Below are 16285 nucleotides of genomic sequence, written 5' to 3' on the forward strand. Positions count from 1 at the left end.
GTGACATGTCGTATTTTGCTCAAACGTGATGTGTGGTGGATACATACCCTCAATACTAGAAAACCGTATGGTTTGACTGATAGGATGGACATAAATCTCTTTTTTTAACATAATCGCATTGTTTGATACATTTTTCGCACCATTTTGAATATGCTTTATTTGTTCATGATATGTCCTTCATATGCTTGCTGTGCTTCTCTCTTCCTTTTCTCCATGTGTTTTTAATTGTTTTGATTGTGCTGATTAGGATGCACTTGCCCCATTTGGAGTGCTTACTCTGTTATAAATATCAGTTTTTAAATAAAACATGTATGCTTTGATGAAGGCTTCTTAGCCGAAACGCATCAGCATAGCCTGTACCCGTGTACCCATGTAACCAAATAAAGGACTTTTATTCAAGAGCATCCAAGTTGCCAGCCATTTTCTGAATCAAGTATCTTTCTTCTGTACCTGCTTCCGTTGTTGCACCGTGTCTACTGCCACCATTAGATGATGTGCACCTACCTCTTATTATTACATAGTAGGTGAGGTTAAAAAAAGACACAAGTCCATCAAGTCCAACCTATGTGTGTTGTTATATGTCAGTATTACATTGTATATCCCTGTTACGGTCGTTCAGGTGCTTATCTAATGCTCCCCGCTGAGACCACCGCCTGTGGAAGGGAATTCCACATCCTTGCCGCTCTTACAGTAAAGAACCCTCTACGTAGTTTAAGGTTAAACCTCTTTTTTCTAATTTTAATGAGTGACCACGTGTCTTGTTAAACTCCCTTCCGCAAAAAAGTTTTATCCCTATTGTGGGGTCACCATTGCATTCATATTTTTGCCACCCAAATGCATTATTTTACATTTTTCTACATTAAACCTCATTTGCCCAGTAGTTGCCCACCCCATTAATTTGCTCAGATCTTTTTGCAAGGTTTCCACATCCTGCAGAGAAGTTATTGCCCTGCTTAGCTTAGTATCGTCCGCAAATACAGAGATTGAACTGTTTACCCCATCCTGCAGGTCGTTTATGAACAAAATAAATAGGATTGGTCCCAGCACAGAACCCTGGGGGACCCTACTCCCCATTTATCACCACCCTTTGAACTTGCCCTTGTAGCCAGTGTTCAATCCATGTAATCACCCTATGGTCCATGCCAACGGACCTTATTTTGTACAGTGAACGTTTATGGGGAACTGTGTCAAATGCTTTTGCAAAATCCAGATACACCATGTCTATGGGCCTCCCTTTATCTAGATGGCAACTCACCTCCTCATAGAAGGTTAATAGATTGGTTTGGCAAAAATGATTCTTCATGAATCCATGCTGATTACTGCTAATGATACCATTCTCATTACTAAAATCATGTATATAGTCCCTTCTTATCCCCTCCAAGAGCTTGCATGCTATTGATGTTAGGCTAACTGGTCTGTAATTCCCAGGGATGTATTTTGGGCCCTTTTTTAAATATTGATGCTACATTGGCTTTTCTCCAATCACCTGGTACCACTCCAGTCAGTAGACTGTCAGTAAAAATTAGGAACAATGGTCTGGCAATTACTTGACTGAGCTCCCTAAGTACCCTTGGATGCAAGCCATCTTGTCTTGGTGATTTATTAATGTTAAGTTTCTCAAGTCTAATTTTAATTCTGTCCTCTGTTAACCATGGAGGTGCTTCCTGTGATGTGTCATTAGGATAAACACTGCAGTTTTGGTTACTGAAGCCCCTCGATTCCCTCATGAAGACTGAGGAGAAGAATACATTCAATACTTTCACCATCTCCCCATCCTTTGTAATCAGATGTCCTTCCTCATTCTTTATGGGGGCCAGTATGGTCTGTCCTCCTTTTTTACTGTTTACATACTTAAAGAATTTCTTGGGATTTTTTTTGCTCTCCTCCGCTATGTGTCTTTCGTGTTCTATCTTAGCTGCCCTAATTGCACCCTTACATTTCTTGTTGCATTCTTTTTAAAGTCTGAATGCTGATGATGATCCCTCAACCTTGTATTTTTTGAAGGCCTTCTTATTTGCTTTTATATGCATTTTTACGTTGGAGTTAAGCCATCCAGGACTTTTGTTCACTCTTTTAAATTTAATACCCAATGGGATGCATTGGCTAATGCCCTTATTTAATATGCTCTTAAAGCAAACCCATCTAATCTCCTCTGTGTTCTTTGTTCCTAAGATTTTATCCCAATTCATGCCTTCTAATAAGGTTTGTAGTTTAGGGAAGTTGGCTCTTTTGAAATTCAGTGTCTTTGTATTCCCTTTATGTTTCCTACTTGTGTGATCATCCTATATAAATCTGCCCTTCTAAAATACAATTCATGCCTCCATGCTGCCAAACAAGCCTACTTTGTCTCTCTTATTAATTCTTTGTCATCCAGTCCCCATCGGCTCTTCTCAACCTTTAACTCTCTGCTTCGTCCCCCACCCCCTCTACCCACTAACTCACTCACTGCCCAAGAGATTGCCAATCACTTCAAAGACAAGATCGATGCAATTTGTGAGGACATCTCCACTGTGCGTACATCTTCCCCACCCAACATACCTTGCCTTTCAGCACATTCAACACTCTCCTCTTTTGAATTGGCTACTACTGAAGAGGTTACAAAACTTTTCTCGGATGCCCACCTTGGTTAATTGTTAATTAGATATATAGGGGTTAGCTAATACATATACTATTTTAGTGCAACTGTTCATAAAATTGTGCTCAGTGTGTACCTTATTTCGTAAGCAAAAAAAGGAGGTAAGTATAGATGTACAGTTGGTAAAAGTTATACCATGGATAATAACACACAAAAAATCAACAAAAATAATATCAGTGACAGTGATATATTATCTCCATAAATAGTGAAAAATTAAATTATAAATTATAGTGATATCTTCCAAGGTGAGCCAGTATCATTCCTGTTGATAGATAAAAAGTTCCTTCACCAAAAGAAGAAGAGGAGGAAAAAACACCTTGTATAGAATGGATATCTGCTTACCAGATACCAATGACCCCTTTAACCAAAAAGAGAGTCATTAGCGCTTTTGCAGGATTGTGCCTGCTCACATGGGTGGCTGGACGGCTGGTTGATGGTTAGGCTAAGAACCCCTCCGGTCCCACTCGTTCAATCATGGGATATATATGAAACAGACAAAGTCTACATAGTGTAAAACCGTTTAATATAAAATTGAAAAATAAAAGATGCCAAATGGCCGCTTACATTTGTAGGTGGCCACCCGGCACTGGGGCTGCTCGCTTGTCGGGGTAAGGTTAGGCTCAAAAACCCGTCGCACCTCATCGAAAGACGGCGTGTGTTCCACCCGGTATGAGAAGCAAACCAGAGAGCCGGATTCTGGTAAGAATCACGTGACCACGTACCTCCGACGTACGTTTCGTTTTGAACGTCCTCAGGGAAGCTTACCCTGACAAGCGAGCAGCCCCAGTGCCGGGTGGGCACCTACAAATGTAAGCGGCCATTTGGCATCTTTTATTTTTCAATTTTATATTAAACGGTTTTACACTATACAGATTTTGTCTGTTTCATATATATCCCATGACTGAACGAGTGGGACCGGAGGGGTTCTTAACCATCAGCCTAACCATCAACCAGCCGCCCATCCATCCGTGTGAGCAGGCACAATCCTGCAAAAGCGCTAATGACTCTCTTTTTGGTTAAAGGGGTCATTGGTATCTGGTAAGCAGATATCCATTCTATACAAGGTGTTTTTTCCTCCCCTTCTTCCTTTGGTGAAGGTACTTTTTATCTATCAACAGAAAGATACTGGCTCACTTTGGAAGATATCACTATAATTTATAATTTAATTTTTCACTATTTATGGAGATAATATATCACTGTCACTGATATTATTTTTGTTGATTTTTTTGTGTGTTATCCATGGTAAAACTTTTACCACCAACTGTACATCTATACTTACCTCCTTTTTTTGCTTATGAAATAAGGTACACACCGAGCACAATTTTATGAACAGTTGCACTAAAATAGTATATGTATTAGCTAACCACTAGCGCCCCCTATATATCTAATACCATCTGATCATTTTCATGTTCAAGTTGGGGAGCAGCTTGTTTATTTTTGGCTTAGGGTCCACTATATAAAATAATGTGTATTTTTTGATGTCTAATTTATGATTTTTGTTATTAATCACTCATTTGGCGCGGAGTCAGTTGTTCTCACTATTGATTGTCCCTTGGATCCTGTTCCCTCACAACTACTACAGTCGCCCTCTTCTTCTATCCTATGCTCCCTCACCCACATCTTCAATCTCTCCCTCTCTAGTGGCATCTTCCCCTCCCCTCTAAAACATGCGCAGATCACTCCCATTCTTAAAAAGCCCTCTCTGGACCCTACCAACCTGAACAACTTAAGATCCATCTCATTGCTCCCATTCACCTCTAAACTTCTAGAACGCTTAGTCTGCAACCGTCTTAGCTCCTACTTCAGTGAAAATAACCTTCTTGACCCCTTACAGTCTGGCTTTCGCTGGCAGCACTCCACGGAAACTGCCTTACTAAAACTCACTAACGATTTACTAACTGCTAAAACCAACAGCCAGTACTTCATACTCCTACTACTTGACCTCTCTGCGGCCTTCGATACTGTTGACCACCCGCTCCTTCTCGATAAACTACATTCCCTTGGCCTCCGAAATTCTGCTCTATCCTGGTTCTCTGCCTATTTATCACAGCGCTCCTTCAGTGTCGCCTACAACTCTGTCTCCTCCTTTCCATTGCCCCTTTCTGTGGGGGACCTCCAAGGCTTGGTTCTTGGACCCCTTCTCTTCACCTCCTCCCTTGGTCACTTAATAACTGCCCACGGCTTCCAATACCACTTAAACGCTGATGACACCCAAATCTATCTGTCTACTCCTCACCTCACTCCTTCAGTCTCCTCTCGCATTACTAACTTACTAACTGACATATCAGCAATGGATGTCGCACCACTTCCTTAAACTAAATCTCTCTAAAACTGAGCTATTAATATTCTCCCCCGCCCATGCCCCCCTCCATGACTTTTCCATCAAAATCAACAATGCAACCATCAGTCCCTCCCCTCACGCCAGGGTACTAGGTGTAATCCTAGATTCTGACTTGTCATTTCAGCCTCAAATCCAATTGTTGTCAAAAGTTTGTAGAATTCACCTCCGTAACATCTCTAAAATCCGCCCCTTTTTAACAAATGAAACCACCAAGCTCCTCATTCACTCCCTTGTTATCTCTCACCTTGACTATTGCAACTCCCTTCTCATTGGCCTACCTCTCCATAGGCTATCTCCTCTTCAGTCTATCATGAATGCTGCTGCCAGACTTATCCACCTTACCAACCGCTCAGTGTCTGCCAACCCTCTACTCCAATCACTACACTGGCTCCCAATCACCCAGCAAATTAAATTCAAAATACTAACCACAACATACAAAGCCATTCACAACTCTGCCCCGAGCTACATCACCAATCTTGTCTCCAAATATCACCCAAATCGTCCTCTCTGCTCTTCTCAAGACCTCCTGCTTTCAAGCTCTCATCTCCTCCTCCCATGCTCGTCTCCAGGATTTCTCCAGAGCCTCTCCCATCCTATGGAACTCGCTACCTCCATCTATCCGGCTATCCCCTACTCTTGCTACCTTCAGGCGATCCCTGAAAACTCATCTCTTCAGGAAAGCCTATCACGTCTCCAACTAATCTCCTACCACTTCCACCAGCTCATTCCCCACAGTTACAACCTTGTGTACCACGTGCCCCACCATATTAGATTGTAAGCTCTTCTGAGCAGGGCCCTCTTAATGCTCTTGTATTTTATTGTATTATAACTGTATTGTCTCCCTTTTTATATTGTAAAGCACTGCGTAAACTGTTGGCGCTATATAAATCCTGTATAATAATAATTTATACTGAAGCCAATTGACCTGTGATCACTGTCTTCTAAATCGCCCTGTATTTCCAGAACCGTGATCAGGTCTGTATTGTTGGTAATCAGTAGATCCAGTAACGCTTTATTTCTAGTTGGTGCGTCTACCATCTGAACCATGAAATTGTCCTGCAAGACATTTAGGAACTGGCGAGCCTTAGACAAATGTGTGGTTCCCTCAGCCCAGTCTATGTCTGGATAAATAAAATCCCCCATTATGATAACACTTCCCATTGTTGCTGCTAATCCAACTTGTGATAGAAGGTCTATCTCCCCCTCCTCCCTCAGGTTAGGGGGCCTATAGCATACGCCCAGTAATATTTTCCCCTTAGCTTCATCCCTTTGGAGCTCTACCCATAAGGTTTCCACCTCCTCCCTAGCTCCCTTAGTGATGTCATCTCTCACATTCACTTGTACATTATTCTTGATATATAGGCATAACCCTCCCCCTTTTTTACCCTCTCTATCCCTGCGATAAAGGGTATACCCTTGAATGGTTGCCAGCCAATCATGAGAGCTGTTGAAACAGGTCTCTTAAATTCCCACACAATCCAAATCCTCCTTGTACAACAGTATCTCTAGTTCACCCATCTTGTCCTCCAGGCTCCTGGCATTGGTGAACATGCCACGTAGTTTAGACCGGTCACATACTATCCTCTTATTGGGTGTTCCGAGATTGCAACTAGGACTTGTTACTATACTTGCCTTGGATTTATGTGCTTTAGTCACCCTACCACTAATGCCCCCAACACTACCCTCTGGAATATGTTCCACGCTGACTATCTTTACTTCTGGGCCTTCCCCCCGTTGCCTAGTTTAAAAACCCCTCCAACTTTTTGGCCATCTTTACTCCCAGCTGATCTGCACCCCTCTTCATTTAGGTGCACTCTGTCCCTTCTATAGTACTGGTGATCGACTGAGAAATCGTCCCAGTCCTCCAGGAACCCAAACCATTCCTTACTACACCAGCTCTTCAGCCACTTGTTTACTTCCCTAATCTCCCTTTCTGGTGTGGCTCAATGTACCCGTAGTATTCCTGAGAATACTACCTTGGAGGTCCTTTTCCTCAATTTAGCTCCCAAGTCCCTAAAATTGTTCTTTAGGACACTCCATCTGCCTCTGACTTTGTCATTGGTGCCAACATGCACCATGACAGCTGGGTCTTCCCCAGCCCCTCTCAGTAATCTGTCCACCAGATCCGTGATGTGCCGAACCCGAGCGCCCGGTAGCCAACATGCAGTTTGGCGCTTCAGGTCTTTGTTACAGATTGCCCTCTCTGTCCTTCTAAGAATTGAATCCCCTACCACCAGAATCTGTCTTTCCTTTCCCTTCGCTTCCCCCCCGCTCTCACTGGAGGAGTCTTTCCCCTGGCGGTGCTGGTCCCTGACTGGTTTCACCAATGTCACTCAATGGAGCATACTTATTGGGATGCTCCAGCCCTGGATCAGCCTCCCTGGCACTTCGAGTGAAAAAAATATATAAACTAAATATATAAACTCACACTGATAGTGTGAAATTACATTTTTTTATAATGGGTGGTAAAAAAAGGGTGTAAAAAAAATGGGTGGTAAAAAATGATTGAATTAAGCTGCTATACACAAAGTGCTAGGCACTTGAACATAGTAGTAAAATATAGAAATACAGCGCTCACAAACAAAAACCCATAATAAGTGATAACAATGCTTCACATCTGGTGTGTGGAAAGTGCAGAGAAAATGTTGCAGAATAATTTTCAGGTGTACCAAGACACCCCCACATGTGTCACCACTCACCAAATCACAATGACACCCAGCTTTTCAGTCTGGGAGTCAGTAAAGGCTTGTAACGATATCCAAGGAATGTTGCAGGATGGCAGGTTCACTGATGAGATGATAAACAATCCTTGAACGTTAATACTCAGCCATACGAAAAACAGGTACCCAAAAGGAAAGAAAAAGGGGGGACCAATAGTGAAGTATGCTAAGATTGAAAACTTATATATACTTTTTAGGTACTTTACTTTATAGGTTATACTTACAAAAGTTAGTTAAAATCAGGCATTAAAAACCAATCAGAGGATGCAGCAAACCCCATAAACAGCGTTCCCACAAGACCGGAAATTACATCAGAACCGGACGTGTGTCACGTCAATGCATTTTGCCCTCCCACAAGGCGTCATCAAAGGACCTGGCACTTCCCCATCTACCCTTCCTGACTGTCGCACATCTACTCTTTCCTAGTGCCTGCACCTCTTTGTCTCCACCCGCCTCTGTGCTGGCCCCAGCCGGCACCTGCCTTGTACGTTCCTGGCTCTCCTTTTAGTATGGAGGGACTTCTCAGTGCTGAAAGTTGCTTCCCCAGATTCAGAACCTGGGCTTCCAGGAAACAATCTGCTTACATTTTGCACAGCAGTATTTGCCCTTGATCGGATGATCAAGGAACGCATACATGCCACAAGATGTACACCGAGTTGCATCTCCACACCCACCGGCATCATACCTACTAATTTAATGAGGATTGGGGATTATTACCTAACAACTAGCTGACACTAATATTTAACAAGACAATACACATTGTGAGAAATGGATGTGGGGCATTGGCACTGCCAAGGTTTATATATAGATTTGTGTGTCTTTGTACTATGCCATGTGGACATCTGAGTTATTGACACTGTCAGTATGTTTTCTGTTTTTGATACCATTCTTTGTTGCTGATTTTGTTCCATGCCATGGTTTTCAATAAAGGAACATTCTGTTAGTTAAAAAATTTGGGTGAAGTAATCAGCTGAAAGCTGATCGTCTCACGATGGTCAACCTCAAATTGGAGTACCAGAGGAACTGTTTCATGGGTAACAGGTCCTGAAGTCAAGAGTGAACCATCCACCGTCTCCATATCTATAGGGGCAGATTTTTTTTTTGGATATTATTGCTGTGGGCAAACCATAAAGTCCCCCCCCCAGCCACAGAGTCTAGCTTAGCAGAAGTAAGGAATTTCAATGCCCTCAGAGATGAGTTTAATAGGAATGACAAAATAAGAAAGTAGAGAATTTACTTTCTTCTCTTCATGAATCACTGGGGAGATAGACTGGGTAATAGTTTATTTGTTTAAAGGACAGTTAACTGCGTAATGACCCACAATATAGACATAAGTTCTCCGGACATCATAGAAATGGATCTTCTAATAGCATCAACCTGCATAGGTTCAGGAGTGTCAGAATCTGGAGAAACTCTTGGATCCTTCTGAACAAATTGACTAGCAAAGAAACGCATGCCACCATTTCTGCCAACCATTCACAGTCTCTCCTCCTTCCTTTCTGTAAGTCTCTGATCAAATCGGATACATAGTTAGATGTAGGCCTCCAGATCATTAGGAGTCTTCACTCTGTCGAGCTCATCTTTTACCTGTTCGTAAAGCCCTTGGCGGAAATTACCTTTTTGTGCTGCAGGGTTCCAAGTGGCACCTGCGATCCAACATCTGAATTCAGCTATGTACTCAGCAACAGATCTTCTACACTGCTGCAACTTTGCTTCAGCAGCGGCGCAGTGGTTGAGATCATTAAAAACCTGATTCATCGTGGTCACAAAAATCTTGAAATTATTCCATTTGGCACTGTCTAGTTCTATATAGGGGGAGGCACAAACTAAAGCTTCCCCAGTCAGGAGGTTGATAACAAACATTATCTTCTGTTTTTCAGAAGTGAATGCAGTGGATCACATTTGGAAATTTATGCAACACTGGTTAAGGAAACCTCTGTAATGGTGGCGGTCTCCATTAAACCTGGATGGGTGAGGCATACAGTATGTGTGTTAGCACCATCTCGGGAACGTAGGTCCAGCAATTGTTTGTTTCTGCAGAGCATGAATTTCCTCCTATTGCCTTTTTACCACACTTTCCAGTCTGGAATATTTTTCTTGGTAAGTAACACCGAACCCCTGCAGTTCTGTAATTTTCTGTCTGAAAAGAGCCACAGCATTTGCTGTAGTGGTCTCCATGTTTTGGGCCAGATGATTCTGTCACAATCAGGGGTCAAACTCGAAGACCAGTTGCAATAGCCGGACTATCACCAACCAACAGGATAGTTATACAGGCAGTACTAACTAGTGTTTACCAGAACTCCTGATGGTAGAGATGAGTTTTGCTGAGGTTGCGGTCCTCGTGATCATCCCACCAGGAGCAGAGCAAGCCAGGGTCTAGCAGCAGATAAGCAGGTAAGGATCAAACAGAAGCATAGTCACTAAAAAGCCAAAGGACAGTAGTTGCAGTTTGGGATCAAGCAGAAGCGTAGTCGATGAACAAGCCAAGGGTCGATAACGAGCAGTGGCAGCTGGTGCTCAGTTTTCGCCAGCCAACCCCATAACCCATCCAACCCCGGCCATTCGATCGATCTCACTAAAATGCATCTACCACTCTGAGTCTTATCTTTGTGTACCCATGGGGGATATGAAAAGGAGACACGCTCCATGACAGACAAAAGATGAGACATCTGGTTCTTTTAAAATATGGCTGATGAAACTGCATTTGTACAGTCATTATGTAAATGGAAGATATATTCAGCCTTTACACTTTGTGGTGTTATACCATTAAATAATATTTATGGGTTTGTTTAATATGCTTTCCATTTGTTTTCAGAGTGACATATCCCCTACCCCTGAGGAAGAAAAAGACTTTGAAAGCTGTTGGGTTACTCAGCAAAAGAACTAACATGAAGAAAAAAGACAGAATTTATATGTCCCAAATTCGGTCTGGGCTGTTATTGTGGATAGCTACTTTGTAATATTTTGTACACTTTTTTCAGACTTTGATAGTATTTGTTATCTGTTGTTGATTTTAACTGAACATATGTCTTGTTTTGTATGTAAAATAATTGTTTTAACTATAACCTGGATTTTGTTGCCCTTTAACTGGATGTAAACCCTCACATATACCCAGTGAAGTGCACAGCCTCAGATGAAACAAATCTCCCTACATAAGTTTTACATGTATATCTGCTGTCTTCATCTTTATATAATGTTTAGAAAGTTCACATTGTGTTAGATTTTCTCTTCCTGGTTAACACTGGAGTGAAGCCTGGGCATACAGCCAAGCTGTATGCCCAGGAAAGACACACACCCCCCTCTCCTCATAGGTAGAGACTTTCAGCTCTGTTTGTTGAATTGTTCAGCTCAGTGCTAATCTATTTATAGCATCCTACCCAACACAAACCTCTGGCTGCTTTTATCATATGGGACTGAGAACTTATCAGGCTGATAACAGAAGAACGGAACAGGAGACAGCTACGGGACATAGGGCTTTGAAGAGAGATAACAAAACACTGCAGATATATGTGCCCAGCTCAAATTTCATGAATCTGGTTTACATCCACTTTAAAGTCCCATTGGAGGAAAGTAAAAGTAGGAATTGTGTTAAGTTGATGAATGTATCAGAACATCCTAACAGGGAAAAATACAGTAGCTGACTTCTAGTCTATAGGCCCCTTAAATGACAGCTGTAATTTTCAGCCATATTTAACATAAACCGCATGATCTATAAACAGGAAACACAAAACCTATTTATAGAGCGTTTCTGCTGTTTAGTGATATTTCAAGATTTGGCCTACAAGTTAGAAAGTAAGATTTTGGTTTATTCTGTCTCTAGCTTCTTGAGACCTGGCTAGCTTCCAGTTAACTGCATAAGCAACCTTGGTATGATTTGTTGAAAGGAACACTTTAAATAGTAATTGAAAATACTAAAGTTATGTAAATAGAGAGCTTCCATATAATAAACCATTAGCATTCTTTAAGCTAATTGCCTGACTCTGTAAGTTGCAAGGGTGCTCTGTAGACTGCATACTGCTGTTGGGGAGATTTCAAGCTTAAGCTCCTTGTTGCTGAATCATTGCAGGTCCTTATGATTTTGGAGGTGTTCTGACCAACAGTAATCGAGACGTGGTCAATGGGGATGCTTTACACAAGAGGAATCAAACTTACAAAGAAATGCACTGGTGAGAGCGTTACTTATAAAAGCATTTACATTAAAACTCTTTAATGACATTTCCCTGTGTTTAATGTATTTATGATTGAAGGTCTGTGTTGCTGTTTACAACGAGCTTACAGCCACATCCCCCACCCCCCAATCTGCCAGTTTACTTCTTCAGCAATGAGCATTACATTGTAGTAGGAAGGTAAAAAGATCATGTTGACCTTAACCAAGGCCAGCTGAATGGAGGGGTGGGGGAGCACTGCAAAGGTGAATATCAGTAGCTAAATTAGATATCAGTAGCAAGTTTATCAAGATAATATGTCACTTTTCTCTGAATGGGGAAAAGTGACAGGTTTTTGTGTAATGCATGCTAACGTGGCCCACTTTTGCATGCCAGCATTTCAAAAGTGCTGATAGATCAGACCATTTTGAAGTAATCAGGGCAGTAAAGGATTGTTTAGTTTTAGAGATATTCGACAGAAAAAGCTAGAGACATTTCCCCAATCGTCTTCCAGACATGAGTTGATTGGTTCTTCCCTCTATAGGAAACACAAGCCAACAGATTATAAGACCCCTCCCATTCCCTCGTTCCTCAGTTAAATTTGTCTTTCTTTTTGCCCAGGAGTACACGGAAAAACACTCGTTCTCCAGTATCATTTGACTGTTGCATCATTTGTTTCCCTTCTGGTCCCAAATATGCAGAGGCTTACTATTTATGCAAGCTCAGACCAGAAGGTCTTTTGAACACTTTGGGCAATTTTTTTTGTACGAGGCGGTATCACATTATTTAGAGACTAGTCCTCTAACACGCCAACAGATGGCAGCACAACGCTGCACGCACAATCACTGGGAGCACCGACCTTCATAAGTCAGTGTGCCAAAAGACATCATCCTGTATACATCGGGAGCTGTGTAACTGGTGCTATTCTGACCATGTGCATTACCACATCTGTAATTTCTTCATGGACAACAGATTAGAACAAAGAGCAAATGTGAAATTCTGTGTGAAACTGGGCAAATCTGCCACAAAAACATTTGACATGATTCAGCAAGTTTAAGGCAATGCTGCAATGAGTCGGTTGAGGTGTTTTGAGTAGCTTTAAGAGTAAAAGTACATCACTGAAAGATGACAGATCAGGAAGAAAAACTGGATGCTCCACGACAACAATGCACCCTGTCACCAAACTCTCCTCCACAAGTACTGGGGACTTCACCCTCTTCCTGAAGATAACGATCTAGCTCAACGGTCGTTATTTTGACACCATTGCGGAGATCCAGCGCAAATTGCAGAAGGTGCTTGACACGCTTTGAAAGGAAGACTTCAGGACACATTCCAGAAGTGGCAGGAGTGCTGGGAGCGCTGTGTTGCTGTGCAAGGGGAGTATTTTGAAGGTGATGGTGTGTAAACTTAGATAAATAAAGTTCCACCGCGTACATGCCAGGATCTTGCCTCTAAAAGTTGTTAGCGGCAACTCCTAAAGCCCTCCCTCCCCCCCGCGCTCACCCCTGTCTTCCAATTAATTTTTTACACTGGTTCGACCTGGTGGTGGCAGGGTGTACTTCTTCCCCCATCCTGTTTCACTGTTAGGGATAGGCTGGTGGTGGCTGTTTGGGTTGGTGGTGCCACGTACTAGCCTATTATGTGGTACTTACCTGCAAGCGAAGCCCTCAATGTCCCTGCTGGTGGAAGCATCCATCTTCACCCCTCTCCCTCCGGGGGCCACGGACTCCGGCTCTGTGACTGGCCAGAGCCGCGTGACGTCACTCCCGCACATGTGCACGGGATTCAATAGTCATGGCACACACTGTGGAAGAAATGGCATGGAGGACCGTTTCTTCACTGCCCCTGCGCTAATTACATTGGCGCACTACAAGGTAAATTTTGCCTAAACAGTGCACGTTTAGGAGATATTTTCAGTACATATAGGTAAGTCTTATTACAGTTGTGCTCATAAGTTTACATACCCTGGCAGAATTTATGATTTCTTGGCCATTTTTCAGAGAATATGAATGATAACACAAAAACATCTTTCACTCATGGTTAGTGTTTGGCTGAAGCTATTTATTATCAATCAACTGTATTTACTCTTTTTAAATCTTAATGACAACATAAACTACCCAAATGACCCTTATCAGAAGTTTACATACCTCAGTGATTTTGGCCTGATAACATGCACACAAGTTGACACACAGGGGTTTGAATGGCTATTAAAGGTAACCATCCTCACCTGTGATCTGTTTGCTTGTAGATAGTATGTGTGTATAAAAAGTCAGTGCGTTTCTGGACTCCTGAAAGACCCTTGCATCTTTCATCCAGTGCTGCACTGACATTTCTTAATTCTGAGTCATGGGGAAAGCAAAAGAATTGTCAAAGGATCTGCGGGAAAAGGTAGTTGAACTGTATAAAACCGGAAAGGGATATAAAAAGATATCCAAGATATCAGCAGTGTTTAAACTCCAATCCGATCTGTTAAAACCAAACCACGGTCAGGTAGACCAACTAAAATTTCAGCCACGGCTGCCAGGAAATTTGTTCAGGATGCAAAGAAAAACCCACAAAGAACTTCAGGTGAAATATAAGACTCTCTGAAAACATGGTGTGGCTGTTTTAAGATGCACAATAAGGAGGCACTTGAAGAAAGATGGGCTGCATGGTCGAGTCGCCAGAAGAAAGCCATTACTACGCAAATGCCACAAAGTATCCCACTTGCAATACGCCAAACAGCACAGAGACAAGCCTCAAACCTTCTGACACAAAGTAATTTGGAGCGATGAGACCAAAATGTAGCTTTTTTGGTCACAACCATAAACGCTACATTTGGAGAGGAGTCAACAAGGCCTATGATGAAGGGTACGGAGGTGAATTGATGGCAAGATGAATGCAGTATGTTATAAAAAAAATACTGGAGGAACATTTTCATTTATCAGCCAGGAAGCTGTGCATGGGACGTACTTGGACATTCCAACATGACAATGATCCAAAACACAAGGCCAAGTCGACCTTTCATTGGATACAGCAGAATAAAGTGAAGGTTCTGGAGTGGCCATCTCCGTCTCCTGACCTCAGTATCATTGAGCCACTCTGGGGAGATCTCAAACGTGCAGTTCATGCAAGACAGCCCAAGAATTTACAGGAACTGGAGGCTTTTTGCCAAGAGGAATGGACAGCTTTACCATCTGAGAAGATAAAGCGCCTTATCCACAAATACCACAAAAGACTTCAAGCTGTCATTGATGTTAAAGGGGGCAATACACAGTATTAAGAACGGGGGTATGTAAACTTTTGATCAGGGTCATTTGGGTAGTTTCTGTTGCCATTATGATTTAAAAAGAGTAAACATAGTTGATTGATAATAAATGGCTTCAGCCAAACACCAACCATGAGTGAAAGAAAAGTTTTTGTGTTATCATTCATATTCTCTGAAAAATAGCCAAGAAATCCTAAATTCTGCCAGGGTATATAAACTTATGAGCACAACTGTATAGGCTTTACCTATATTTAAAGTGCAAGACATTACTGCTCCAGTGATCTACTACTCAGAAGGGTGCTGGTGTCTGGGATGCTCATCCAAAAAGCACAGTGTCCATGTAGTGTGAAGACGCCACACCCTTGGGGCGTGGCTTGGACGTTCATGTGAGAGCACATGTCTCACACTAGCTCCGGCATCCTGATCTAATTAATCCTACTGTGAGCCCAATACACTGCCGAAATAGACCAGACACTTCGCTCCCAGTGTGGAGCCACCCCTACAGCGACACCCAGTCGCCATAATAACAAAGCAGGGATGTCCAAAAAGGAGGAAAGTCTCCCTGCCGACGGAGCGGCCCAACATGGTGGATCTCTGCTCCAACAGCGCACAGGGAGGGAGTCCTATGCCTCGGCGGCTAAACTCGGCCAATATGCCCATGATCCTGGCAGCCATAGGACCAGGCAGCAGCCCCAGCCATCCTGCACCACTAAAACGGCCAAAAACGGGCCCCCTGTGAAGCCTCCACAAACTACACAACATGTGGCTGAGAAAATGGCGCCCATGGCCTCAAGGAACATAGTGAGTACGCCATCCTCCCCTCTCCCTGCCCCTAACATGGCTGGCCCCATCTGACATGGAAAACAGCGAGCCCTCATTACAGGACATTCTCACAGCAGTCCACTCCTATGGCTCCTCTATGACTGAATTGTCAGCTGAAGTTAAAAGCATGAAAGAGGGCTTATTGCATATTAGGCAGGACATGCAGAAAATCAGGGACAGGGCCACTGTTCTGGAGGGACGGGTGAGCTCTATTGAGGATGAATTACCCCCCTTACTCAAGAAGTACACATAACCAACTAAAACTGATGAAACAGCAGCTAGAGTTGAGGACATGGAGAATAGACTAAGAAGGTCTAATATCCGCATAGTCGGTATGCCTGAAAAATCCTAAGGAAAACATCCTGCTGAATGTAT

General features: G+C 42.7%; 1 protein-coding gene across 2 annotated transcripts in view; it reads left to right on the forward strand.

Annotated features, from left to right (window-relative positions):
• The window catches only part of SCAI (suppressor of cancer cell invasion), a 1468821-nt gene that overhangs the window by 821490 nt on the left and 631046 nt on the right, over positions 1-16285 (forward strand). For both annotated transcript variants that reach the window (XM_073600351.1, XM_073600352.1), the window contains exon 12: positions 11763-11862. In XM_073600351.1, coding sequence (XP_073456452.1) covers positions 11763-11862 — 100 coding nt within the window. The remainder of the gene's footprint in view (positions 1-11762; positions 11863-16285) is intronic.

The sequence above is a fragment of the Aquarana catesbeiana genome, linkage group LG09 (assembly GCF_042186555.1).
Source record: "Aquarana catesbeiana isolate 2022-GZ linkage group LG09, ASM4218655v1, whole genome shotgun sequence".
Taxonomy (NCBI): domain Eukaryota; kingdom Metazoa; phylum Chordata; class Amphibia; order Anura; family Ranidae; genus Aquarana; species Aquarana catesbeiana.